Source organism: Rhipicephalus microplus, chromosome 2, assembly GCF_043290135.1.
Source record: "Rhipicephalus microplus isolate Deutch F79 chromosome 2, USDA_Rmic, whole genome shotgun sequence".
Classification (NCBI taxonomy): Eukaryota; Metazoa; Arthropoda; class Arachnida; order Ixodida; family Ixodidae; genus Rhipicephalus; species Rhipicephalus microplus.
This window is the reverse complement of record NC_134701.1, coordinates 39,744,798-39,769,828: the sequence shown is the minus strand read 5'-3', so window position 1 is coordinate 39,769,828 and position 25,031 is coordinate 39,744,798. Positions and strand designations below refer to the sequence as shown.

At 47.4% G+C, this 25,031-nt stretch overlaps 1 protein-coding gene across 1 annotated transcript in view; it reads right to left on the bottom strand.

The window, feature by feature from the left end:
• LOC119169130 (serine/threonine-protein kinase RIO3) overlaps positions 1 to 25,031 on the bottom strand; it is a 247,094-nt gene that overhangs the window by 10,857 nt on the left and 211,206 nt on the right. The window contains exons 8-9 of the mRNA XM_037420230.2: positions 22,335 to 22,665; positions 19,817 to 19,921 (exon numbers count right to left, since the gene is read on the bottom strand). Of these exons, the coding sequence (XP_037276127.1) occupies positions 19,817 to 19,921; positions 22,335 to 22,665 (436 nt within the window). The remainder of the gene's footprint in view (positions 1 to 19,816; positions 19,922 to 22,334; positions 22,666 to 25,031) is intronic.

Below are 25,031 nucleotides of genomic sequence, written 5' to 3'. Positions count from 1 at the left end.
CTAAGGCAGCACAGGTTTTTGAAGAATCATAGCGCGGGACTTTTCTTCCTCTTCCAAAGGCGCACACGCGTTGGTGCATATGCTCCACTACAATTTCGGTAATAATAATGGTAGATAAATATGAACCACGAACAAAATGTGAAAATATTTATGCTGCTCACATCGATCTTAAAGTTAGGCTTAGACTTTCAAAATGGGAATCTATCTGAAAAATTACGCTGACTTATTCGTAATACTCGGTCACCGAAGCTATCTGATGGCAAGCGAAGCTATTTTAAGCAATCGTTCGCTGTGAACAAGGTGAATCTTTCAACAACTACGCCCAAACTACTTCGAAGCGGGTGTCCAAAAGCACCGCCGTGGTTATGTACGCTACATACAGCACGCTTACATGGTAACGTTAAATCTGAAAAGTACCATGCGCTCGGTGAGCAGGACGGGTTGTATACATTACTGCGCATGCGCACTTCAATCCCACTATCCCAGTAAGACCGCTATCCTGCTAAGCCCGGTAAACTATAAATGACCGGTCTTTCGAAAACCAGTCGGCTGACTTGTCACCCTCGAGTTTTGGTCACTATCGTTGGCGTCACCAGCCTAGAGTAACCAGACCACCTGCGAACATCGTTGGCTGCCGATTGTACCCGACCATCTGTGTGTTCTCTCACGAGAAATCGGTCAGTCAGTTGTTCTTCATTATCCTAATACATAGCATGTCTGTGCAGTGACGCGTTTGGCAGACGTCTAGCTGTTATCGTCATCACCCGTAAAAAACAGAGGAACAGTGGCTTCAAACTACACATGGTAGCTACGATTGCTGTCGTGCTAATCGGATGAAGAAAAATTCAGAGACAGTGATGTTCAAAGGCCATGTGACTCTCCGTGCTGCACCTATTCTGCTTTTCAGGTACTACAAACTGCACCTGGCTATTCTCAATCACTCTCGCTCTACCAATGGAAGACAGTGCTCCTGCACTTGTTCGACCATTGAAACACGCCAGCTTTCAAGAGAGCACATTTATGCTGTATATGGTGAGGATAGAAAAAGCGCCAAAAGGTAGCAACGTTGCGTTTAATCTGTCACACAAACAGGCTGGCACGATGGTTGAGCAGAAGCTTCCAGGTCTATTTTATGCAGACAATATTGTCCTATCTGCGGACAATCAAGATGATATACAGCGGCTGGTAGATATATGTGGATGAAAAGGCGACGCTCCTGAACTAGGATTTAGCGCAACAAGTTGTGGATTAATGGTATTCAATGATCACGAAGACCAGGCGGTCTCAATTCAGGGCCAAGAAATACAGAGGGTAAGCGAGTACAAGTACCTCGGCGTATGGGTAAATGAGGGAGATAGATATATGAAGGTACAGGAAAAAACATCGGCAGCAAAGGGAAAGAGGAACGCTGCAATAATTAAGCACAGAGCGTTATGTGGATACAAGAGGTGCGAAGTGCTTCGAGGTCTGTGGAACGGCGTAATGGTTCCAGGGCTTACATTTGAGAACTCAGTGTTGTGCATGAAGTCAGAGATGCAATCAGGAATGGATGTAAGTCAAAGGGCTGTGGGACACCTCGCATTGGGAGCTCACAGGAATGAGGCTGTAAAGGGGGATATGGGATGGACAGGCTTTGAAGTAACGGAAGCTTAGAGCAAAATGAGATTTGAAGAGAGGCTTAGAAAAATAAAGGAGAGTAGCTGAGGAGCAAAAGTGTTCAGGTATGTGTATAGAAAGAGGGTGAACACAAAGTGGAGAAAAAGAACTAGGAGGCTCACCAGTAAATATGTGGCTGGCGATGTAGGCGATATGACAACAAGAAGCATTAAGCGAAAAGTCAGAGAGGCAAAGAGGTTTTATTGGAAGACAGCAATGAAGAAGAAGCCGGCTTTCAGTAACTACCGAAAGGCAAGAATGAAATAAGGCGGGAGATGTTTTATGATAATTCGTGGGGCAGCTCTTTACTGTTTGAAGCAAGATCGGGTTGCCTCAGATTGCATAGTCATAAAGCGAGATTCAATAAAGAAGAACAATGCACATGCTGTGGAGGACATGCTGTGGAGGAGCCCCGCTTCTCCACTTTAGTTACTACTATCCACATGCACGTCTCGGAGGCACCACAACTGCGTTTCCACCATGCATGGTGTCCACTAAGGTGGACATAAAGAAATGATGAAGTATGTTCTGATTCAATGAGGTGATATCCACCCAGGTATATTGTCGTAACGTGAAGACAGAGGTCGTATTTGAAGAAGTTGAGAAAAGAGCAGCGGGTCGGTCTCTTTATTGATCGCACGCCAGAAAGTTCCTCGTCTTTCTCGTTGCTGCTTTCTACATAAAAGCACGCAGATGCGTGTATGCACTGCTGCCTTCATCTTTCTCGCAGGATGCATGTGACATTTGCCCCCTCCGAAAATGGCACCGTCCCAATGCGCAGCCAAGGCACCTACTTATAAAAACGCACATATGCACTGGCACCCAGAGGACAAGCGAGAGTTAGCTGAACAAGTAGGGTTTCATTTGGATGACATGCACGATCTCGGGTGAGCGATTTCGGTGACTGGAACTGCAATCACCGTCAGGAATAACTTCGTAGTTGGTGTCGTTTAGTCATCGAGTGACTCGATATGGTCCGAAGTATCGTCGTAATAGCTTGTCTGAAAGTCCGCGTCGACATAGTGGGATCCAGACACATACCTTGTCGCCTGGTGTGTAGGTTACAAATTTATGTCATAGGTCATACCGTTCCGCATCTTTGTGTTTCTGGTGACAAATACGCACGCAGGCTAGCTGTCAGGCTTCTCCGGCGTGCTGACCAAATTCTTCGGCGTCAGCATAAGTGTCGTCACACTCGTGCGGCAGCATAGCGTCCAACGTTATAGTGACTTCTCGACCGTGTAGTCCGTGTAGTGACACGGCGTCATTCCTGTAGTTTCCTGCTGGGCGGTGTTATAGGCGAAGGTCACATAAGGCAAGATTTCATCCCAGTTTTTGAGTTCTTTGTCGACATAGATGCAGCACATGTCTGCGAGGGTTTTATTAAGGTGCTTTGTTAGTCCGTTCGTTTGTGGATTATTTTTATTTCTTGCGTTTACATATATATAGATACGTATACGTATACAATGAGTGACAGCGGCGCTGGCAGCAAAATCCAGCTGAGAACAAAAAAGACACCGGTGTGCGAAATCGAACTTGGGACCTCTGTATCATGAGTGCAAGGCATTAACCAATGAGCCATGGAGGAGCACCTCCTTTAACGTTCAACAGCAAGCTATCTATATCTACCACTTATCACTGCTGACGGGCATCTCAGGAGAAACTATCGTGCTTTCAGCATTACCAGCAAGGTGGCGCAATGAGCGCGCGTTGCCACATCGTCACGACACGGCGGCGCACACTCTCATCTCCCACGCGTACTTCGTGCAGTGAAAAGAAGGAGGTTGATGCTCACTCATGCGCTTATCTCGCAGTGGGGAGGATCGAATGAATGTGTTGGCTGGCCTTCGGCTTTCACCAGAACGATTCTGTTGTAGTTATCAGGCACGCAAAGGTCACTGCTATCGTTGCACAGTCTCCATTTGCGAAGTAACACAGCGAAGTAAGAACTGAGATGCTTATTCGCGTTCATCTGTACCTGTGAGTACGTTTCGTGCGTCACTTGTGGATGACAAACCCAGGGCCCGTTTTGATCTGCTTGCCATTCTGCCAAGACCTTCCAATTTGTTGCTATCGCATTCAGTGCTTCACCTTTGGGGCAAAGCTGTGATTCTTTTTAGATGGCATCTTATACTCAAGGCAATGATCGCTATGCAATGTTCACATCCACAGTGTGTATGTGCCAGCTCTCCCTCGCTTCTTCCATGAGTGCGAAGAGGTGGAAAGAGCGCTGCTTTCGCTTCATTCTTCTCACCAAAGCTGTGCGCTCGTATATAATGTGGCACGCTCTTTTTTATGGCACTCTCCTTCGCTATGATGCTATGAACGCTCGCAAAGCTGAATGTAAATGGCAATGCCGGCAAGCAAGTCTCAAAGCTACGAGGCTGTGAAAGCACCCATTCACCGTGCTTCCTTCACTTTCTCTCTGTGCAACGGTTTGTGAAACGCCATGAACAACAACAATGTTGGCGCTAGTTGCAGCCGTAGTGCCACCGCAGCGGAGTAGAAGAAGGTTTGAGAAGCCAAATGCCAGATACAAACGTCAGGATGCAAGACAACACCGTCTCATAAGCCACATAAAAAAATAGAAACTTGATGTGCCCCCCCATCTCACCCCACAATGCTTTTGCATCCTGCCATGGTTGACCATAGGGGGAGATAATGTATACTTCATTTTGCACTCAAAGTAATGATTCTAGGGTGTTCCAGCTGGCAATCGATCATTACTATCGCCACGTTTCATTGCCTTGTGGCGTTAAAGACGATAGTTTCAGCGAATTCGGGGGCGAAATTGGGATAGGAAATCAGCACACAGCCCTCAAAGTATTATAATAAAATAGACTGATGCTGACTGCCACTTCAAATTATCCACTGAGACTTACAATGCAAAATACCAGACCGTAGAGATACTTTGAAGCAGGATTTTGAAACAACCGAGACATCCTGTCTTTTTCCTTTTTGCCCACAGATTGCTCTAGCTGCAGAATTTTCCACAAAATGCTTAGCTTATATCATTTATTTGGGTTATTGACATCTTACTGGTATTTTAAAAAGGTTAAAGGGGCCCTGCAACACTTTTGGGACTGCCTCACTTAGCACTGGAACGCGTGTAGCGATGATTACCGAGACGAATGCAAGAAGAATGATAAAAATTGGTGCACAGAAAGAGAAGTTATGAGTCATCAAAGTTCAAAACTCGAGCAGACGACGAGAAACATTCTCTTTTACATTTCACTCACCTGCTGACGTCAAAGAGCGCTTCCAATTACAGCGCGCGTCTCATAAAGACATTCTGGAAATGTCGCCTCATGGTGGCTTTCGCACAACACCTCGTTACCGCTCTTTTTGACAGCGTTGTTGACATGGTTACTGTGAAATACATGCATTGGGTAGCAGATGCTCCCACGGTCACCCTATGTAAGATACACACAAACGCTTTGGGCGGGGTCACTTCTTGGCTTGCATGCAAGACACGTTCTACGGCAATGCCAGCGCCCACCACCTGTTGCATTTTTGGCTCGCTAAAAACACGGCATGCATTTCCACTTTTAGTTGCGGCGTACCATAGCCTCGTTTGCAGGATAAGTGTTGTGTTTTTTGCTCTGAAAATACAAAATTGAAAAACAGGAATGATTCTTTCTGAAAAAGTGTAAAACAGGTTATTGCTGCTTGCAGCACTCACTCGTATAGCTTAGCTACTACCATATGAATATTGCAGGCTATTTCTTGCGTCAAGCAATCAAAAGCGAACAGTGTGGTCACGTCACATTACATGACATCATTTCCCATAACAAAAATAGCCGATGTGTATCGCCGTAGTCTGAAATCAAGGTAGTTTGTGTTATGAATTAAAATTATAAAAGTGTCGATTTCGGCGTTATGTGCGCAACGATATCGGCGCGGTCCACAGCACCAGCAGAACCGATGAAAAATATGCGTTCAAACAGAGTCGCAGGGCCCCTTTAAAAAACATTAATTCCCATATGCATGATTTTTTTTCTAAATAGGCACAAAACAATAACACCGTTGTAGTTTTGTTTTCAGAAAGGACTTTCGAGAAAACATGCTCTTCTGATACAAAATGAGAAAATACCTGATGTCTTCGAATGCGAGGAATGTGCACTGAGTATTTTTGTTGATTACTCTAAAATATTCGACCTCATTAAGTAAAAACTCAATCACTAGAGTTTCCGTGGTGTATTTTTTGGATTACTCCTCTTTTACTTCTTTTGCCGCCAGCAGAAAGTGATAATAAGCAACAATTCTTCTGGCTTGAGACCTCTAACCTTAGGAGTGCCACAAGAAAGCACCCTAGGACCGCCCTCATTTTGCTTATATATTAATGAACTCGCAAACATTGAAAATTCCGTTGACCCTGTCATTTACACTGATGAGAGCACTATATTAATTACATCGAGAAACCCAAATGATGTACTTCTGAATGAAAACAAAGTACTAAAAAAATTATCAGCCTGGTCTGCTGCCAATTCCCTTGTAATAAACGCTACTGAAACGCAAGCCATTCTTTTTAGACTCAATAATCGTAAAATTGACACTGAAATTGCGCTCAAGCTTCAGGATTCACATATTCATTTAGTACCTACATTTAAGTGTCGAGGTGTTCTTTTCAAAGAGCATGTCATGGGTCCTCACATAGAAGCTACAACATCCAAATTAGCTCGAGTAGCCAGTATAGTGTATAAGGCTAGTTATTCACTTCCCAAAAATGTGAAGCTTATTATTTACAACTCTTTATTAGTGTCAGTTTTACGTTACTTTTCCCTAGTATGGGGAGCTACAACTCCTTCTTACATGAGTAAATATACATTATACAAAAAAAACAAAACGATCAAGCTATTATGAATGCTTCATACGGAAGTCATTCAGCACCACTTTTCCACGAGTTGCATTGGGTTTCACTTCGAAGTCTACATGACTGTATCCTCATTCAACGCCATGGATCAGAGCTCATCAAAAAATGCCAGCCCCTTAAAAGCATCGTCTACTTGTCTCTTAAGAAATACGCACATGACACCAGATTTCTGGAAATGTGAGAGGTTCGCCTTGCAGAACTACTTAAGGGGAACAAAGATAGTGTTTACAGTTACCACGTCTTCTTTTGTAGCACGGGCATCAAATTGACTTTGTTTTCATGCTTTATATCTTTTGTGGGAATTGAGGCTGGCCCGCTGCCTTTGTGCGGGCTTTCCCGCCTTTCTGCCATTCTCATGTCCCGACATGTCTGCCCTCCTTTGCTGTCTGCCGCGCTGGGAAGGGCGGAGTGACGTTTAACTCCCTCACCCGGTAGCGGATGTTGACTGTGGCGCCGCGCGCGGGGTTTCCGTGAGGTTTTCGCGCGCTGCGTCGGGAGCGGCGAGTACAGTCCGGGACTTCAAACGGTGAGCCACGCATTCTTTTCCGTCCGTCGAGTCCCGTCGCTCGGGGCTCGTCGGACTTCGCTGACGGCGCCTCGCGCCCGATGCGAACGCTCACCTTTTGTTGCCCCGCTGCGTACTCACGGCCGAAGGGCAGTACGGTGTCCTAGTGCGTGGCCTAGCTACGCCGACCCGTCTCCCTCCGAAGCCAACGCGAGCGCCTTTGCCCTCGCTCGAGCAACCGGGCCCTTTGTCCCGGTGTCTCCGTGGATCACCTTTACCGCGGAGACGTGTTCGTGGCACCCCTGTGTAGTACTTTGTGCCCGTGGCGTGGATAAGCCTACTTGCTTTCCCACCGCGCCTATTTGCAACGGGCTGTACTGCGTTTGGTGTTGCCACAATAAAGTGTTGCGACTTGAGCAGTATCGTGTTTTCCGCCACGGCGACGGTTAACGCGTGCCCTGCGGCTCGCTAAGACCGAACCCACGCTGGTGGCCGTACTCCTTCGGGATACGTGTACACCACACTGGCGCCCAACGTGGGGCCAAAAGCTCTAGCTTTTGATTGCTCTTAGCGAGTCAGTTCGCCTGCGCGATTCGGGCTCGTCGCAACATGGCTGCTTCGCGGGACTTTTGTCCGCTGTCCCTTTTAGCGGATGCCGCGTTGCACACGGAGGCCATTGCCTCTATGGACGGGAACCCTTCTGCACCCGTCCGTGTCGGCACCCCCTATTGTGGTGACGACACGAGGCGCCTAGCCGCTCCCTTTGGAGATGGCGTGTCGCTTCGGAATGGGCCTCTTGCCCTACCTGAACGTTACGCACAAGCGCCTCCGACACCCGTCCGTGTCGGCACCCCCTATTGCGGTGACGACACGAGGCGCCTAGCCGCTCCCTTTGGAGATGGCGCGTCGCTTCGGAATGGGCCTCTTGCCCTACCCGAACGTTATGTCTGCTTCGTGGCATGCCGCGTTGCACCAAGAGGCCACCGCCTCTATCGACGGGCGCGCTTCGGCGCTCGCCTGTGTCGTCACCCCTTTTTGTGGTGAATACACCGCTACGTGGTAGCTGACGCGCTATCCCGTGCCCCCTGTTGTCTGCCGAGAACCTGGATTTCGGTGCGACGGCCGCTCGCGGTGCCTTAGCATATGCAAGCGTCGGGGGCGAAACAGCAGCTTCGCCGCCATTCGGCGAGAAGGGTGAGTCCCCATGCGGACAAACCTTGGCTGCTAACCAGGTAAGCGGCGCACCGCGAAGCGGCCGAGCGGGGGAGCTTTCCGAAGGCCACGAGGCCGAGAGCGAACCCGTGACGCCATGCACGCGGCCGTTGCTGCGGTCCTGAGTGGGCGCGATACCAGACTCCCTCATTTGGGAAAATGGGAATTGCTTTCGGCAGCGAAGAGCTACTGAGGGCTCAGCAGAGTGATCCGTTTCGAGTCTCGAAAGGACGGAGCGCCGTATACGCTGCTTGCTTTGCGGCGGGCGCCGTTAAACCGTCTTGAGAGGCGCGCCGTTACGCTGCTTGTTCTGCGGCGGGCGCGATTAGGGGGCTGTAACAGCGTGTGTCGCTGAGTCCCCGGCGGATTCATTTTGCTGGACCATGACGGGCTCCTGCTGAAGTATATAGCCACTGATTACGAGTCCAGCGACCCGTTTAAGGTGGTTATGCCCAAAAGTCTGAGAGCCGCACTGTTGCGATCCTCTCACGACGAATCCATGGCCGGTCACCTGAGTGGCTCGAAAGTTTTTGCAAACTGAGCAATGTTGTGACCTGGCCCGGCACGAAGCGTGGCTTTTATCGCTATTCCGTGCCTGCCACGTCTGACAAACGGTTGAGCCAAGGGTTGGAAAGCCGCCCGGTCTTATAAACCGATTGTCAGTGAGCGTCCGTGGCGCGTACTAGCTGAAAGATCCCCTTTGGGAAAACTCAGCCGTGCCCACATCGCAGACCTGAAGCCCTTTGTCACGGTCTGACGAGCTCGCGCCAGTGCCCTGCGGCACTTCGCGCAAGCAACGGGCACACCCGGAGCGACGGACCGCATTCGGACCCCGCGCCGGTATAATCTGAGGAAGCGGTCACCTTTGTGATTTCGCGCCGGACGGCGGACTTCTCCGCAACCGAAGGCCCTCAGTTTACTGTCTAGCCTCAGTATAGGTTAGCTTCTTTACGGCCTTTTCTCGTAAAGGAGTTGACCCCGCCCTGTCTGCTGCCAGTGTTTCTTTTTTTTTTTTGAAGTGTTCATGTGTATTTTGTTTCTTTTGTCTAATATTAAGTGTTATTTGAATTTTATGTTTTTTGCCAGATGTTGAGTGTCGTTTTTCTCTGTTTATACTTTTTTTTCGTGTTCGTTTCGTCTACCGCGAAGGGAGCTGTGTGTGACCTTGAGTGTCGGTGCTTGCCGGGAGGGAGAGAGACGAAGGACGCTTTGCGCCTACGCTCCCGCAGCCGTCGGCGGTGTGTGTGCGTGCGTGTGTAAGTGCGTGACGCTTCAGTGCGAGCCCGCGAAGAGTGCGTCATGGCTGCCCTCCATCGACGCGGACACTGGAGGTGCTGGGGGGTCATTGACCCACTGTCGTCAGACCATCTGGCTGTGCTCTGCTCTTGGCCGTCGCCGAAGAAGCCGTGCTGCCTTTTCCACCATGGCTCCTGCGCGAGGCCAGCTGAAAGCAGCTATATGCTGCCGGCCAACGCCAGGGCGCCTCGCAGCCAATTTTGGTTCGGCCTCCCTGACCACCGGAGAGGCCCGGCTTCCCGCAACGTCCAGCTTCGTCATCGAGCCGGAAATGCGGGGCCTCCGAACAACCGAAGCGGCTTTCGTCGGACTCGCGGCTTATCAAGAGCAGCAACAAGCCATCAGTGAGCCCCCTTCCGGTACCTGTGACCTCGCACTCGGGCATCGCACCCAGCGGACACTGTCACGCCTTTACCGCACCTCCGCGCACTGGACGCTATCCCCCTTTAGCACCACGAACACTAGTGCCACGTTGCTGTGCTCCCTTCTGCAGTATCTTTATAGTGTCGTGTGTTTATTTTGTTATTTATGTTTTTGTTTCTCCTTTGTAATCATATTTTTTTTTTAAAGTAGCAGGGCTGGACTGAGGTTAGCTACCGCTCATTGCAGTGTCATTTTAACTGCATGGGTGACGTCCGGCTGCCTTTTGCAGACCGGTAAAGGACAAGTTTAGGAGGGGGGGATGTGGGAATTGAGGCTGGCCCGCTGCCTTTGCGCGGGCTTTCCCGCCTTTCTGCCATTCTCATGTCCCGACATGTCTGCCCTCCTTTGCTGTCTGCCGCGCTGGGAAGGGCGGAGTGACGTTTAACTCCCTCACCCGGTAGCGGATGTTGACTGTGGCGCCGCGCGCGGGGTTTCCGTGAGGTTTTCGCGCGCTGCGTCGGGAGCGGCGAGTACAGTCCGGTACTTCAAACGGTGAGCCACGCATTCTTTTCCGTCCGTCAAGTCCCGTCGCTCGGGGCTCGTCGGACTTCGCTGACGGCGCCTCGCGCCCGATGCGAACGCTCACCTTTTGTTGCCCCGCTGCGTACTCACGGCCGAAGGGCAGTACGGTGTCCTAGTGCGTGGCCTAGCTACGCCGACCCGTCTCCCTCCGAAGCCAACGCGAGCGCCTTTGCCCTCGCTCGAGCAACCGGGCCCTTTGTCCCGGTGTCTCCGTGGATCACCTTTACCGCGGAGACGTGTTCGTGGCACCCCTGTGTAGTACTTTGTGCCCGTGGCGTGGATAAGCCTACTTGCTTTCCCGCCGCGCCTATTTGCAACGGGCTGTACTGCGTTTGGTGTTGCCACAATAAAGTGTTGCGACTTGAGCAGTATCGTGTTTCCCGCCACGGCGACGGTTAACGCGTGCCCTGCGGCTCGCTAAGACCGAACCCACGCTGGTGGCCGTACTCCTTCGGGATACGTGTACACCACACTTTTCTGTTGCTTTTCTCCTGTCTTCTTCCTTTTTGCCCACAGATTGCTCTAGCTGCAGAATTTTCCACATAAAGCTCAGCTTGTATCATTTATTTGGGTTATTGACTTCATTCAACATTTGCTTTACGATCTCTACACTTTCTGTAAAAACATTGTATCATATTATTTAGTAATATTGAATTTCTTGTAGTACATTGTTAATTTTTGTTGCATTTGCACTACTGTACCACACTAGGTTACTTGCTAGATGAATTTTTAGCTTTCTTTATACTGCTGTCTGTCAAATGATAGTGGATGCTTTCAAGCCCATTTTAGAGGCTTTTTGTCTACTGCCCGCATCACTGCACGTTATACCTTGATGTTTTTTAAACTAAAAGTAAATTCTAGGCAGCATGCTGTGCTATAATAGTTGGCTCGCGTGTTCTTGGGAGCCTCGACAACCTATTGGCAGTGTGACTATGCTAAAAAAATGTTGCAGGGCTCGTAACACTTTCAGAAAGTGCATTTATTTTTCAGCCAGGAAAGCCAACGAAAACATTACTGTCTTAAACAACTCATTGAAATCGGGCGGGTGTAGTATAACCAGCAAAGTTCAAATTTCGCATTTGGCAGATTAGTTCTAAAAAAGGGCTGAAGTTAAAGAAAAGATGGAGGTTTGTACCTCATCTTCTTTTGTTTTGGAGGAGACGGTACCCAGGTAGGCAGTAGCAGCCTTAAAGATGCAGGGCGGCCATTTCTCCTTTTCTGCTGATTGCATCCTCTTCTCATTCAATGCTCGCACAACCTATCACTACACACCGGTTCTCACTATGGTGCTGTGCACAGCCTTAAATATTTGGCAGGCACCGAGATGCACACATACTGGGACGACTCCCTCTGCCTAACCGGACTGCAGCTGGTCCAAGGTGCCCTTAGTGGGCATGTGTGCTAGCCCTAGTTCCGCACACCGGGGCAAAAGACCCATGCCTGGTGCTCGTGCATGGGCGTACCCTGCCGAGTCGCACTTGCCGGAAGTTTTGCCCTACCTCTCACTGCCAGATGCAGTGGTTATTGCAAGAGTCCACAGCACAACCAAAAGAGATCTTTTTAGGCGTGGCATATCAAGGCCGCCATTGTCAGCTGCGATGTGCTTGCAATTTCCCTTTTGTGTTACGTCCGTGCGCAGAAGCCCTTTGCTTCCTCATGCCATGGGAGTAGACGATGTGCTTTTTATTAGGGTTCTGCCAAAGGCAATAAAATGTTTTTTTTTTTCTGTGTGTGTTGTCAAAGCGAACACTGTGTATTTTTCTTGCGCGGCACTACATGCCTTTGCTAGCTGAGCACGGGCACAGCCAAAGGTGTAGGCTGCCCTGTGGCTCGCTAAGCCTGAAGCCATGATGGTCTCAACTCCGGTGAGTATGAAGGCTATCACAAAAAAGATAAAATTGCTAGTCAAAACAGCTCCAGCGGCACCTAATGTTCAATCATTTTTAATCACATCTATCAAAGGCTAACTTGAGGATCGGAATAGCAATACAGTCGATACAGGATATATTGAACTCAAAGGGAATCGCGAAATAGTTTGATATATGAAGATTTCGAAATGCAGCCTAATCTCGATAATTCGAACTCGAAGGGGCCTGAAAATTTGTTCCAACTGAAAGAAGTTCGAATTAATGAAAGCTAAATAAACAGGGGGCTCTCCATGCAGTGGCGCATGTGCATTGAGCTAACACACGAGGGGGAAGTTTTAGAAGACAACATTTATTCACAGATCACAGGACATCCGTCATTAATTGAAGTAATCGGTGATGCGCGTCTGCACACGTTTGCCTTGCAGCGAGTCAATCAGTTTCGCACGCAGCTTGCAAATCATTTCTACTTCGGCTTCAGCATTCTCCTGGCAAGAGAAGTTGCGCGCGGAAATGTCCAGCGCTGACGCTCTTTAAAGACGACGAAAGCAATGACTGCATAGCGGAGCCGCAGTATGGCCAGCACGTGACGAGAAAGGAGGAGCGTCTCCACACGGAGAGAAGCAGATCGGCATTTGAGAGAAAACCAACACTCCATGGCAGTTTTTTTTTTTTTTTGCTCTCTTCGCGCGTGTCGTTGAAAAAACAAGGGTTATGTGGCAGGGACGGGAAAGGGGGAAGCTTGGCACAGGCGCGTGAGAGACCCTCCCCCAAAGGCGCAGAGCCGTACTCCCTCAAGGCGCAAGAACTGCAGATGATAGTGCCTTTTTCCTTTCCTTCAACCACACAACCAACCCCGCGACAGCTCTCTTTCTTCTCTTTTTTTTTTTTTTCCTCTATAGGCGTGTGCGGTTGGAAGGAGAAGGGTCTTTATGTGGCGGGGACGGAAAAAGGAGAAGCGTCGCAGATTGGCATTTGAGAGAGAGCAAATATTCCACTGCAGTCTTTTCTTTCCTTTTCCTTTTTTTCGCACGCAGCGTCGAGGTGTCACAGGTGCCGCCGTGGGATTGGGCAGGGTGCTGAGAGCATTTTTGGAGCGCAGTATGTTTGAATTAACCGTCCCAAGTTCCTGCGCGTTCAAATTACGGGCGTTTTCGCCCATTGAAATACACATGGCTTTGATGCGACCTTATCGTGACTTCGAATTAACCGGAAGTTCGAATTAAATGTGTTCAAATTAATGAGATTCACCTGTATAAAATATGCATATATAAGGCCTAAATTGAAGAATTTCAGGCCTTAGGAGCTAACATTATGATTCGCTCAAACACAAGGTGCGAATTGCAGGCTACCCCCCTTTATTTAGTCTGTAAACTTGCCTTGCTTCTTGCACGCCGTCAAGTTCCAGTCATACTTCATATCATTGAAACTTTTCAAATATGCGAACTTAGCTTTTTCGGCCACAACGTTCATTGATACAGAACGCCGATGCAAGCTTCGTAGCGTGGCGAAAGCTTGATTAGCGGCGGAAGCGAAGGCATTGGCACATTCATAACCGCATGACTACACTTCCGCGGCACCGGCAATGGCAGCCAAAATCTAAGCATCGATGCAGTCAGAAATGTCATCATCTGTACCGATGAAGTTGCTACTGTCCAAGATGGTGCCCGGAAACGCTGATAAGTCGCAGAATTCACTGTCACCGCAGAATTCACTGTTCACTGTCAGCAGTCATGATGCACCCGAAGTCGTCACCTGGCCCGCAAAGAACGTTTATGACCGTGTTTTACTTGACATTGCTCCAAAGGCCAGTCGTAATTTTTATCGCTACGTGCAAGTCAACGTTCAGTTCAACTCTCGTATGAGGATTTATCAAGAATGAGGTGAGAAGACCACAAGGTGCAAAAAACACAACACCGAGTTCGTCGAACTGTCGACCTGTTAGCAATATTGATATCACTGTGGCATCGTAGCTGGCAGTCGCTGTTTTTAGCGGCTTTGATGCGAAACGATGAAAAAAAAAAAACGTAGCCTCCGAGACATGCGATCTGAAACCAAAAACACTTCAGGGGGGACACGGGTCATAAAAGGCCAAAAATAGCGAAAAAAAAAAAACACTTTTTGAAGTTGACATTTGCGGAATCTGCAACAATTTTTGCACTTATCTGAGAATTTTCAAGCTTCTCGCCTCATTATTTCTGACACAAAATCAATTTATAACACCCCTGTGATATGAATCTGAGCACAAATAGACGCTAAAGTTGTGCTTTTTCCACGCCGAACCGTTGCCGTTACACATGAGCTATCGTGGTCATCTTGGTCTCGTTTGAAAGGGACGTTCTTCATTTTCAATTTCCCGCCACATGTGGCTCGCCTTGATCATTGGTTTTTCAGCAGAAACGCGTCATCGAGAAGCACCACCGCGCGATTCTGTTGGCTGCTTGGGGCACGTGACAAAACCTACACACCCAATTGGTCAAGTGGCGTTTCCGGCGTCTGCTTTTTCATCGTGACGCGCATGGACATGCGCCATTTTGTCATGGTGCTGTCGACTGCCAACAGCAGTAAAGCCATTCCTCGTCCCAATAATTCATGAAGCCGGTGTGGTGATCGTTCGTTCGCTGTGAACTTCAGAAAGAGCCCCGCTATCACTCAGGACAGGGAAGATAGCAAACTCGCGCCGTTCAGTGGCGGTCGCTGAGTCATCCGTGTAGGCCTAACTCACGTACGAACCGGTCGGTCGTCGACAGCGTAGCTGGAAGCGGCAGTGTTTTGGAGCTTCAACAGTTACAGGACGGCAAGTAAAAAAGCAGAAGTGAAGCTACGAGAGATATCAATCTTTGCAACGATGGAACGGAAGCGCAGTCTTATCGCTGAACGCGCCGATGCCGCGGGTTCCCCCCGTCTGACGTGAACTGCGTGACGGGTCGTCAGAGTGAAGTTCGCCGCGCGTCGGCAAACAGAAAATCAATCTGTTTACGGTGAACGTGCTCGCCGCCAGTGCAATGAAGGCTACTGGAAACAGGTAGAGTGCTTGTAACGACGTGTCCGCAACGATGAACATATTGCGCCATGACCTCCACTCGAAAGTGTGGCAATCTTACGTGAAAAGGAAACTAACACCTCTCCAAGGAAACTAGCCCTTGGAGCCTTGAAATTGATGAGCGAGTGCACGAGTTCGGTCTCCGACATTAACAGCTCAATCTAGACAAGTCGGAAAACTGCTTTATTATATGACGGATCGCGGATTACGCGCGCACGTTCGTCGCACATAGGCGTCACCGAACTGGTAAGCGGCCTAGTCGGCAGACGAGCCCAAGGCGACCGCATCAGCTCGCAAGTGTGCCTCTGCGGAAAACATGCAGCGGGCATTGAAAAAACGCCATTTAGGTGACACAAAACATAAGGATTACATGCCTGGTGCCTACTGAGAAAGGTGAATATGCAAATCATTGTAAATAAACAGCTTTTCCATGCTACTGTCTGCCCAAAATGGACTTGTTCTGTTTTTGCATAATTTCTCAGGATTCAAATTCTGCTGCTGTTGCAGACTTGTCTAAAAGATATCTCTGCCTCCAGAGCAGCTAGTACTGTCATTTTCGTTGTGATATGTAGCTGTATCTTTAGTTTACACAATGGTAGGTGTGAATTTTTTATTGAGATCTCCAAAAAATTTTATTTTTGCCGGAATTTGGAGCATAAAGTGGGTGTGTCTGCAACACTGAAATGCAAGGTGCAACAAACCCTTGCTAAAATTATCAAATTAAAAAAAGCACTCCTACCGTTGTGTAGCTTATGTTCATTAGTACACAGGCATGTGCCAATAGTAGCTCTGCAATACAAATTTCTCTTGTAATTTAGCAGCAAACAACAGGTATTTAATTTTAGCATATCTCAAAAACTAATTAGTTTAGAGGAACAGTAATTACATTTTTAAAATCAGCATCAAAAACTCAATCACACGGCGAATTTCTTTATAAACACATGAAAATATCTGGCACTTCCTCTCAAGTACAATGTCCCTTCTTAAAGGGGGAGGCGGCATTAAAAAAAAAACTTTTTTGTTTGTTGAGCTACAGCAATAAAATTTGGCATGCTTACTCACAAGTGTCGCGAATAAGGAAATATGCAGTTTCATCATGATACCGTCAGAAGTTCTCAAGTTACATAATGCTACACGATCCAATTACATGGTCTGCTCGTGGAAAGCCTAGCACTGTAACAAAACATGCCAGGAAGCTGCGAATGGTGTTGATCTTCACTCAAAAGAAAGCTACAGGGTATGGCACTCTCAGAATTTTTTAATAAGTTCTCTCTTTTTTTTTAAAGATCATCATGGCTGCCGACACACATTGTCAGAAACAGTGGCATGGACAAATCATCGTCTAGAAAAAAAAAACAGGGCCATAAAACAGAAATTGAAGATTGCTGTACCCACAAGCAGCGTTCAGGGATTCAGGAAAAAAAAAACAGAATCAAAATCGGTCCGGTCACTCCCGTGCTACTCTTTCCACGAGCAATGCACAATGTCTAAAACACACTTGTGAGAAAAAGCCTGTCGAAGTTTTCAACAGGCTTTTTCGATGAACTTTATAGTTTCTCGTTGGATATTGATGGAAACTGGCACAGACACTAAGAATCACCTCACAGTGCTTCCATAAAAATTTTGAAGTGATACCAGGAATACTTTACGAGAGACAAATTATTTCTTCGTTGAACCACGTGGAGGGGCTGAGCATAATGTAAAAAAGAACAGTATTGAGAAAACAGCAATTAAAGTTTCAACTTTTCTTTACGCCTCTAAGACACCTAAAAATTGTGATCTCAGATTTGTCTTGAGATATTTCACTTTTTTCCATGATTTCTTCCTTTTCATGATTTACAAAGAACAATCATGGATTTCAAACCAAGTTCTTTGTATGAAGGAGAGGTGTGATAGGTATGACAGAAAAGACTGTAATTGAATAAGACCATATACTCAAATGATTAACCATATTTCTAGCGCTGAAATTGCAATTAGTGTAATTAAGTACTTGATTACAAATAATCACTGAACATTTCTTTATATGGAGTGAGGTTTATTACATCAGAAAAATAGATCACACCATGACGGCCTATGCCTTCTTTCCAAATAACGAAGTTATGAGCAGAAGACTGGTGGCACAGGAATTTTTAGCAGTATAATTAATGACGCGAAACGGGCATATAAAAATTTGTGCCCCTGATTCATACATGCTCTTTTGCCGCTCTAGCCAAGAAACGCATCATCATACAGCCGGTCGCGAAAACTCTAATCTAAGAGGCTTTCATTGCCTCAGGACATTCATAGACATTTGTGGCGATATCAACCACGGCTCCAAAGCACGTCTAAATTGCATCACAAAAGCTTATTGACAGCACTCCATATGACCGTGGGGTGCGCAGCCATGTGAACAGTGCAGCCGGCCCGTAATGCACTTGCCGGTGGCGTTCGGTGACGATGCGCGAAATGTGCAACTACAATGACAAAAAATTGGCACGCACTGCGCTTGGCATCGCATCGCAGTGGCGACGCACGAAACTGCTAGCCGCTCTTCCGAGCAATCCTTGGCAGCGAAGGGGGAGGGGGGGAGGTGACGAGCTTAACTGTGGTGTCCGCTGTCGATGAGTAAAATGCCTGTACGTGGTTCAGAGGAGCTAGCGAGTGATGTGCTTCATTCCTTGCGAAGAAGCAGGTCGCCAAGAGTGTGCTTACCCGTCGTTCCTGCCCGCAGTATCGCTGTCAGCGGAGTTAGGGCTAAAGCCGTCTCCGATGGCGCGCCGCTCGTAGTAATCTCATCGTGCATACAGTGCGGCCACTCGTAGTAATCAGATCGTGCCACCGCTTACAGCTTCGCTGCTTGCGAAGAAGCACGTCGCCACGAGTGCGCTAGTGCGTCGTTCCTGTCCGCAGTCTCGCTGTCGGCGAAGTTAGGGCTAAAGACGACTCCGATGACGCGCCACGCTTGTAGAACGCGCGCCCTCTCGTAGTAACCTGATCGCGCATCTGCTTACTGCTCGTAGCTAAACCGTAATTATATCTTAAGTAATCATCAAGCTGTGAACACGTCACGAAGTAGCGATTTTTGAGAGCCATGTTCTCGCCACGCACAAGCAGCAGTCGACGATCTCCTGGAGCGAGCATCGGGCCAATGGCGAGGCGAGCTGAGGCAACATGGTGGCCACAGCCAATCAAGGGCCTCAAAACGACCTTCATACATTTGCTTTTTGTGCGCTTGTTGTTAAAGAGAGGAGCCAGGTGAGGTGGGAAAGATAAACCAGGAGAAATGCTCTTTCCGATGAGCCCAAGAAGCCGGCTACCGGCCCAAGCATAGCGAAGCTATATTTTTTTAAACATGGCTGTTTTCTCACCATTTCCAGAAAAACTTTCGCTACCTTGTTGGGTGAAACAAATTTCCCGAAGCACTTCTGCGCAGTTTTCAGTGTAGATATTTTGAAACAAGATAGAAAAAGGGTTCTAGAAACTGAAAACTGGAGTTTCAGAAAATAGATTTTTTTTGCCATTTTTCGAGATCCCGAAGCCGCGTCCCCCCTTAAAAAATACGTCACGAGATTGCAGATACCGAAGGCCATGCTTTTCAGGCTCGCATACCATTGTGCGCTAACCAACAACGAAGGAAATGCGAACCACATGCGAACATTGCACTGAGATCTTCGAGTCATTTCGCATTCTCTTTCAGTGCCCTCGGCAATCGGTCTTTTGGAAAAACACTATGCCCGCGCGGTAAAACCTGCAGATTGCCCATTAAACGTACCGATGTACACGCAAGTGCTGCGTCACGAACCAGATCAGCGCGACGAAATGATGTCGCCTGAGTGTGAAAAAGGATCGAAACTTGTTAGAACGTGGCCTAAAATTTATCAATATTTGCTAGGAAAAATGCACTTTCTGGGCTTCGGCGCAGCACAGCGTTAGATATAGCAGATGTCCTGCTGTGCGGGAGTTCGATATACGGGTGCACCGGTCCCATACCTTTGCATGGGAAATTCAAGGGAATTTTTCAACTGTTCGATATAGCCAATAATTCTATATATCCGAGTTTAATAAATCCGGATCGACCGTAGCTTGGTCCTACTAAAAATGAGCAGGCACTGACTACCATATAGTGATCAGGGAAAAAAAGGAAGCAGTGAATAGGTCTGAGGGCCTTTCGTAGAAATCATATGCAAAATGAAACATACCAGAGTCGGCTTAGAAGAAGTATACTGTACTTAATTAAATTAGTTCTTAATCTAAATTTTTCGTTACTTTGGTTTTTAATTCAGATTACAAGGTACTCTACAATTAGCCTCTGGTCACGACATGCATATGCACTGTTTAATGACATCCAACTCTCATTAACCTAAACTCATTCGTTTGTGCACTGGTAATAAGTGCTAAAAGTGTGACACAAAGCAGCGTCTGCCACTGTGTGCAGGCATCACCTGGGAAAGCAATTCAGCCCCTTCACCAGGCAGGTTGAGGCCACAGACGCGCGTGAACAGATCCTTGGGGCTCAGGACGTCAGGTAGGCCTTGTCTTTGGAAGAACTGCACAACGCAAACACATTGATTCAGTTCGGCACTATAAGAAGACATGCACAAATGTCCCGCACATTTAGACAATGTCATCGATTACGGCACTGGGATATGTTTGGTGTTTCCTTTGGTTTGAAGCTTGGTACAGTTCAACCCCTTTATAAGATGCATGCTCCAGCAGCAGTTTTTGTCTTTTATATGAGATGTCTCTTATAAGCAGGGTACCTTGTAAGCATCTTTTTATCAAACCACATTTTACTGTATAGGCACACTGGTGTCTCTTATACCATTTGTCTCCTATATGACTGTCTCTTATAAAGGGGTTGGACTGTATTTGGAACAAATGATCGATAACTACCATCAAATGTGTTTTCTGAGCTGAGTAAGCAGCACTAAAAACTCCTTTTATCTAATACAAGAAACAGATAATAAACAAGAAACAAGTGAAGATATCTATCCTCTCCCTTGAAGTGCATCCACCGAAAAAAGTTTCGTATATTCTGTACAAAACCACAACATAGACTGCACAGGACCGCTACCGATATGCAACCAACACTGATTAGACCTAGCCTGCGCTTTCGCGTGTCGCGAGAAGTTTGTCCAAGACACAAAGATTGGGTGTCGAAAAGAGCGCACTCAAGCACTGAACTAAGAAGAGTGAACGTGTTACGAGGTTTCCATTTGCAACTGGGAGATCAACGACGACAAAAGTCCACGAAGCTTATGTAAGACCGTGCATTGCCGGCAAAGGCTAAAACTCACATGATAAAACCGCAAAAGCTTTAAATTTTACCAATGAGGTGGCAAACGCCATATCTGTAGCAAGCTCGATAAATACCGTATTTACTCGATTAATTGGTGCACTCGCATAATAGGCGCACCCCTAGTTTGGTCGCGGAAAATACGATTTTTTTTAATTCCGCGCATAATAGGCGCACCCCGAACTTGGCCGTGATCAGAAACGATTCTACCCCACAGCGGTACAGTTGGAACGCGGTCCCCGTACCCTGAAGAAAAAAAGAAGGCAAATCGACGAGCAAATAAAAAAAATTCGAAGTGCAACGACCTAACCAACGTGTTTGTCGAAATAAAACTTGAAAAAAAAAAAAAAAGCGTCCATGAGCGGAAAAAAAAAACGGCTGTTCCATCATTTATTGATACCCCCTTAATCGCCGCGCTTTTTGGAGGTCACGTGTACAACGCCGGGGGCTCGATCGCCGTCACCACCTTCAGAGAAAAAGAAAGAAACGCCATTTTGCAAGCGGTGTGCGTATGTTGTGGTCGTGTATTGAACTTTGGTTCCACCATGGGGAAGTACGCGAGCTACACGGCTGGGTTTAAACTGAAGGCAGTGCAGTACGTGCTGGAGCATGGCAACCGGGCTGCAAGCAGGCATTTTGGCGTTGGAGAAACCAGTATTTGGTACTGGTATCTCGAACGCACTGGATGCGAGTGAGGATGACATGTTGTGGGGTGCGGATGATTCGGACACCGAAAACGAATCCCCGCTCGACGAGGATGAATGTGTGATCTTGGACTCGGACTCCGAATAGGGAAAAGGAGGAACAGCTACGACTTTTGTGTAAATAAATTTTACGTGTGTGTGTGCAGTTGACGGCTCTCGCTTGTTCATTAAAAGGTACGTAGGTATGTTTGTTTTATGCTGAATTAATTGGTAAACGATAAAGTCGCCTTTTACTTGACAAGTGTGCAGATTTAAAGCGCGAGAACCGAGTTGAAAAAATTTTCGAAAATTTTACCCCGCGTAATTGGCGCACCCCTAACTTCGAGCTGGATTTTCTGAAAAAAAAAGTGCGCCTATTATGCGAGTAAATACGGTATATGATGCTCTTCCCGACAGGAAACTCTGAACGCAGTTCACGAGAATGAGTTTGCACATGTAGGGCGGCACGTGGCCGGCAAGCCAGAAAGCAGCAAAAGTGGTAGCCTGGTAGCCGCGCTGATACAAATGTCCATCCGTCGCCTAGGCAACTGCCCTCCTCATTCACTGAGACTGCACAGCGTGCCACAGTCTTGTTTCTTTTTTTGTTTCCTCCTTCTTCTCTTCCTTCAGCGTCTCCTTGTTTTCTGTAACGAACTTGTCACACCTAGCGCACCTCCTTCAGAGGTGCACTTACTAACGCGCTTGTCACAAAAGATTTGCCGGAAACCGCGTTATAACCAGTCTTTCATCTTAGGGGACTGCACAATAAGTGGTATGCGTACAAGTGCGGTTCCATGCGAGGTAAACGGCAGTTGAAAAAAACGCATTGTAACAGGTCTTGTACTATAGGCGGTTAAATCATAAGTGTTCTGCACTGTAAAAGATCTACACTGTAATAAACTAACACCACTTTTGGACAGCGGACCAAAGTCTTGTGGTGAGTGGTCAGAGAGATGGCTGTGACACAGCCACACAGCTCACCTTAGACACATTGGTGCAGTCTCTCAGGAGGAACTCGAGCGCGTGCGGGTGCATGCGGTCCACGGCCTGGCTCACGTCGATGATCACCACCCGGCCCTGGTGCCATAGCAAGTTGTACTCGCTTAGGTCCGCATGCACCAGCTGGCAGCAGTCGTACAGGTCGCTGGCCAGCTGCACTGTCTGCGCATACGCGCTCTCCAGTTGCTCCCCCACCAGAGCTGCCTCTCGCAGTTGTGGGGCTGGCACACCGTCCACACCCACGAACGACATCACCAGCAGGTGCTTCTTGAGCAGCACCACTGAAGGACAGGGCAGACCGGCACGCTCAATCCTGCAAATGTGCAATAAATTTCAAGATGGTGATGAAAACTATTTTTCTTATTACTGGGATGAAATTAGGCACGCTGATGATTTTTGATTCTGATATCAAAACTTGAACTGCTTTTTAGCTACCTGTTATAATTCTTGAATTAGAGCCAAATTTCTTTATAACGAATTCCGCTACAACAAAATTTTTGTCACAAAGAATAATTTTCCATTCCCCGTCAGCCGCCCCAAAAAAATGAGGTGAAAAATGTCTCGTCCCATCGCATAGCTTTCCTGGATATCTTCGCTTTAATGAAGTTTCCGTGAGTACCACCCCCATAAGAAAAAAGAACTTGCTTTAGATTGCCACGAAATTCCAATACCAACTCGGCCATTTCTCAATGGCTCATCACATCCAGAGCGCACGGCCATATCGAAACAACCGTGTTTTCATCGAATACACGCTTTCTGCCATCACAAGCACCTCCCGCTAAAGTTATCGCCACTGAGATGCTCGGCGACAGCGCGCCCATTCCCCATAAAGCTGCCGATGAATTTGATGCACATGCGGGCCGTGGGAGAATCCCGATCTTCAAGAATCCCTGTCGTACGTCGCGCTCATGACAAAACTACCGCTTGTCATGACTAGCCCTGCGATCGTGAACGACAACCATGCGTTGTGACGGCACACACGTGAGCGGTGCGCACCTAGTCCCAGCATAACTGCATTCTGCTGCAACTGCTGCATAAACAAATGGGGTCGAGTCGATCCCAATCATGGGCGACTACGAAAGTATGCACGTAGTCAACTGGCACCGACTCAACCCAATATTTCTTGCCGTAACAATGCGAACAAAGATAGCAACGATGCAGTTCTTAAGTCCCGTGCATGGCCAATGCAGCGTGCACAGCTTAAAAATGAAACTTCTGTTTGCCACAACCACTGCACAGGAAACAACGATCCCTATCATGTTGTTCATCAATACCGAGTACAATCTGAAAGTGTGCAGCTAAAATAGCCGTAGATTAACGGCAATAAAGCCATAAAATTACATGAAGCATTACGGCTTTCTTGTCGTTCACTTATGGCCACGGTAGTGTAAAACTTTCTCGCTTTCAGTTGCACTTACCAGAGGGCCTCTAGCAAAGCTTTGGCACACTCGTTCCTGGCACTGCGCAGTCGGCCAAGGTTTGTACAGGTTTACAATGCGAAAATTCAAGGATATTCAAGGACCTGTTGCAACTTCTTCAAAGACTCAAAGTGGCATGCTAATTCGAAATTTTTAAAATAAAAAAAATTACCAATTTTATTGCACTTACAATAAATATACGGATATTCCAATTATCACCAAAAAAATCTCTTCATAACTTCTTGCACCCTCTTCCTCACTCTCAATAAGAAGAGGGCACGATGCCATGTCAGAAAGTTATGCGCTGACGGGCTTCAACGCGTATGCGTAGTCAGGCCTTAAATGGGTGGTGCCACAATACTTGTGGCTTGCGCGCTCTTTGCTGCAAGCTTTAATTATAGCTCTAATAAGCACGATACACCCACCAAGATTCATTTATTCTCGCTATATAATTTGTTGCCTTTTTAATATGGACAATTTTCAGTTCCTGTTTGTAGAGACCGAGTTAAGCAGCTACATAGCAGTGTAGCTGACTTAATCACGTGGTAACAAAGCTTTGCACGCGTCATGCTGAGTATTGTCAGCTCTCGCAAGCATGTGCCACATAAACACCTGCAAAACAAAAGTGTCGCTAGCTGCAGCAGCCACGATGCTTTGCCGGTATGTACAGTATCATTTTTTATGAAAAGAAAGACGTGAGTGCAAGGCCTGCACTCTGCTGCTGCTGCCTACAGCCCCATCAGCCAACAGATAATGAAAGCGCATCCACTTTTGGCGACATCACCTGTTGTGACACCAGAGCAAGGCACAATTTAACAACGCTTTTCCAACGGTCATGACTAATTTCATTTGTTAACAGATGACGCAAAAGCCGATGCACCTTTTTTATTTGTCGGTTGATGGTGGTGTAGGCAGCCGCGACAGAGCACAGGCCATGTGTTTGTGTGTTCTTTTCCATAAACATTTGCACTGTTCGTGGCAAAAGTCCGGAGGTCGCTCCCCTGACTATACACCTGGTCGCTACAACCTTTCTATAGAGCTACGTGAGTGTTGGACGCGCTCGCGATGGGCCTCGATTTAAAGAATGAGTATATAGGTACACTTGGGGAGTGACTTAAAATATATTCTAAACATTTCCGAAGTCCCACAATTCATGAGGAGTGTCCTTGCTTGGAGAAAACCCACACGGTGCTTGCTATAGCCTAGAAATTTGATAGTGCCACCCCATTTAGAGCGCTGGCTAGTGCACAGTTGACACTTG